The sequence below is a fragment of the Sinocyclocheilus rhinocerous genome, unplaced genomic scaffold (genome assembly GCF_001515625.1).
Source record: "Sinocyclocheilus rhinocerous isolate Xijiao unplaced genomic scaffold, SAMN03320098_v1.1 scaffold240, whole genome shotgun sequence".
NCBI lineage: Eukaryota > Metazoa > Chordata > Actinopteri > Cypriniformes > Cyprinidae > Sinocyclocheilus > Sinocyclocheilus rhinocerous.
In genome coordinates, this window is record NW_015654534.1 from 581,633 (window position 1) to 585,259 (window position 3,627).

General features: G+C 43.1%; 1 protein-coding gene across 2 annotated transcripts; it reads left to right on the plus strand.

Moving 5' to 3' along the window:
* Positions 1-336: 336 nt before the first annotated feature.
* On the plus strand, positions 337-3,186 carry LOC107717614 (hepatocyte nuclear factor 3-gamma-like). Of its 2 annotated transcripts, none has more exons than XM_016524421.1 (2): positions 337-800; positions 1,550-3,186. In XM_016524421.1, the coding sequence occupies exons 1-2, from the start codon at positions 729-731 to the stop codon at positions 2,795-2,797; spliced, it is 1,320 nt and encodes a 439-aa protein (XP_016379907.1). In that variant the 5' UTR covers positions 337-728; the 3' UTR covers positions 2,798-3,186. The 2 variants fall into 2 exon arrangements, with proteins under 2 accessions (XP_016379907.1, XP_016379908.1); XM_016524422.1 differs by having other exon boundaries at positions 337-791.
* The last annotated feature ends 441 nt before the right edge of the window (positions 3,187-3,627 follow it).

Sequence of the window (3,627 nt, forward strand, 5' to 3'; positions counted from 1 at the left end):
GATAATAGGGGCTGAGGTGGGACAGAGCAGGCATAATTTAATCTAGCTTTTATGCGGCTTTGTATTTTTACGAGAATTTTGAGCAGGCACAGAGCAGCCTTACTTGTAATGACGCCCATCCTTCTGTAAGTTAGCCTACAGCAGAGGCTCTTCTCCATTTCATTCAATTCCATTCATTTTCACTGTAGGCCTGAAGTTGTCTGGGATGACAATTGAGATGGACGCGTCGGCCGGCCAATATACAGAACAGCAGGGGGCAAGAGAGACCTTTAGGGACGTCTTCCTGAGTCCCGGGGCCTGTTGGGCGGTCCCTCACCTGCTCGTGTTTAAAGCCTGAGGTGAGGCTTTCCTGCATTACTCACCACAGAGACCTGACGCCGTCTCCACGACAGCTCCACTTTGGACTTCTCAGGATTACTTGAAAATGTTTACGGGTCCTGCCACGCACAAAAACTGAGTAAACGAAGTTAACTAATCACGAGAAAACAACTCATTGAGCCACAGGACTGAATACAACAACTAACTAACTGTTTAAAACGGTTTATTACAGTTCATGCTGTAAAATTACGTGGAATTACAAAGTGTGTTGTCTTGTGGGACGGTTTTTTTTTTATTTATTTTTTTATTTTATTTTTTTTAAGAAAACCTCAAAAAAAAAAAGTCAAGACCATTTCAATTTAGTGTCGTGTCAGTATCGCGCTTCTTACGAGTTGCAACTTTATTTGGGGATGTTGAGCTCCGTGAAGATGGAATCTCATGAAATTCCGGAATGGAATGCTTTCTACAGTGAGGCAAGTGAGGTACGTTCGAGAAAATCTTCAGGAGTCTTTTATTTAGATAATAAAATACATATGTTGATAGATAGATAGATAGATAGATAGATAGAAAAATAAAATACGAAATAACATTTAATATTACATTTAAATGTTTGGACAATAAAATGATGCATTGTTTTAATATTTGCATGTTAGTATTACTTTATTAATAGAACATATTTTATTTAATTGTCGACATTTAGCTTTCGATTACATTTTGATTTTAATTTCACGTTACAGTCTCGTGTTCCCATTTTACATTTAAGTAGATCCAGCCGAAAACTTTCTTTGTGAATTCTGTGAAACATAATAATTCATTCATTAATTCAATTCATATATACATTTACTGTTAATTATGTGCACAGCCACTTTGTGACCGCAAACACTAGGTGAGATTTGAATAATTTTTTTTATTTGTTTAATTCTATTTTTGAGATTCATTCTAATAATTCTGAGGAGTTTTAAAAACACAGACTCATTGTGTCAGTTTAACTAATAGTTAGTTTTATATGTAAAACGAAATGAAGTGCAAAATTATATATATAATTTACTTAGAATATAACAAAGTTAGAATGTATTGTAGTTTGGCATTAACTTTATAATATAGAAGCCTAGGCAAAATGCCTTATATTATAATTTTGTGTGCATATGTTTATAAACTATAACATTTTGTTTTATATTTACTAATTTGTTTGTTGATGGCAAACATTAATGTCCTGTGTTTTTTCTTTTAGATGTATTCCTCTCCGAGCGCCATGAACTCAGTGAGCAGCTTGAACAGCTACATAAATCTGAACTCGGCCTGTTCCACATCCAGCATGAATATGGGCTATCCCAGCGCAGGTCTCAACAGCAGCCCATTGAGCAGCATGGGTGGAGGCCCCAACCACATGAGCTTGTCCCCTGTCGGCTCCTCTCTGAACCACAGTTCTCTGACCCAGCTGGGCTCTTCTGCCTCCTCCCTGGGTCCCCTCTCGCATTACCAAAGCATGGGTCAGCCAATGTCCCAGATCAGCTACCCCTCTCCTACCTCTCTCAACCGGACTAAGGAGATGCCAAAGCCGTACCGTCGCTCGCTGACCCACGCCAAGCCACCGTACTCCTACATATCCCTCATCACGATGGCCATCCAACAGTCCAACAGCAAGATGCTGACGCTCAATGAAATCTACCAGTGGATCATGGATCTGTTCCCGTACTACCGCGAGAACCAGCAACGCTGGCAGAATTCCATCCGACACTCTCTGTCCTTCAACGACTGCTTCGTCAAAGTGGCGCGTTCCCCCGACAAGCCCGGCAAGGGCTCCTACTGGGCACTTCATCCCAATTCCGGGAACATGTTTGAGAACGGCTGCTATCTGCGTCGCCAGAAGCGCTTCAAGCTCGAGGATAAATCTGGCAAAAAGAGCTCGGCGAAGTCTCAGGAGGGCGGCAGCAGCGCCAAGGGCGGCCACAGCGGTGAGGGGATTGAAGAGGAGCACAGTCCCGCCACCGGCTCCGAAGGTGCCGACTCTGCCCATTCCGACAGCTCCCATGCCTCGGAGGAGCAACAGAGGAGCCTGGTGCATATGGATTGCCCGTCTCAGGCCCCCAACCTTTCGCACAGCTCGCCAGTGCCAATTCCATCTGCAGTGTCCTCCTCCATGCCCCCGTCCGACTCGCACCTGCACTCTCAGGGAATGGGCGGCAGCCCTCACCTGTTGGCCAGCCCGATGCAGCACCTGGATCTGCAGAACGACCCACTGAAGTCCATGGACCCCCACTACAACTTCAACCATCCATTCTCCATCACCAACCTCATGTCCAACGAGCAGAAGATGGACCTCAAGTCGTACCAGGACCAGGTGATGGCTTACAACAGCTACACCACAACTTCTCCAGTGGCCACCAAACAGATCTATGACAGTGCAGGTCCGTCCGCCATTGACTCTGGTGCGTACTACCAGACCCTCTACAGCAGGTCTGTCCTCAATGCCTCCTAATGTGTTTACAAGCCATTTGAACTGTACAGACTCTTAATGGCGGGACTCTTACATCTTCAACACAGAGCTTGCTTTGCCATTAATAACTAAGCTTCGGTTCCTGCACTCTTAAAAATAAAGGGGGTTTTCACAGTGATGCCACAGAAGAACCATTTCTGGTTCCTCAAAGAACCTTTCAGTGAACAGTTCCAAGAAGAACCAATGGAGAATCATGAGAGTTTCCATGGATGATTGGTTGACTGCAGCCTCAAGGTTCTTCACGGATCCATGCCAATAAATAACCTTTATTTTTAAGAATGTGCTGAGAAAAGTGCTTTTACCAGAACCAAGGATCGAGTTCCAATGCTTTTTTTTCCCCCAGAAACGAATTTAATTAACGTATATTCAGGAACTAAAGGTTTTGGTTTCGGATGTAACACAGAAGATGTATACAAATGATGCCACGTGTATATACTGTTTTGGGGAAGCAGGAGTCAGGCATTTATTTATGAAGGGAAGAATTTAATATATCTCGCATGATTTTGTGTTGTGAAGTTACGTTAACAATGTGATAATAAGAGGACGTGAGCGTGATTGCGGAAGCGTTTGAGTTCAGGTTACTGCTCTGAGCAGGTGTTACTGTGTTACAGGGAAACTCTCCTGTTTTGTGTTACAGCATAACGCATGTTCAGTTGAAGTGTACGGAGAGTGTGTATCATTATGCTTGTCCCTTAGACGAGCTGAAGAAATGACTTTTTTACACTTGGCCATGAAGTCAATTTGTATATTCTGAAGAGTTTTGTGTTAAGTATATATAGAGTTAAAAGTTTGACAAAGATGGATAAAACTGT

Bases quoted from the DNA above. Each gene is read 5' to 3' on its own strand.
- LOC107717614 (XM_016524421.1), top strand. From the start codon at position 729: ATGTTGAGCTCCGTGAAGATGGAATCTCATGAAATTCCGGAATGGAAT. The intron at 801-1,549 runs GTACGTTCGAGA...TTTTTCTTTTAG, and splicing joins TCTACAGTGAGGCAAGTGAG to ATGTATTCCTCTCCGAGCGC.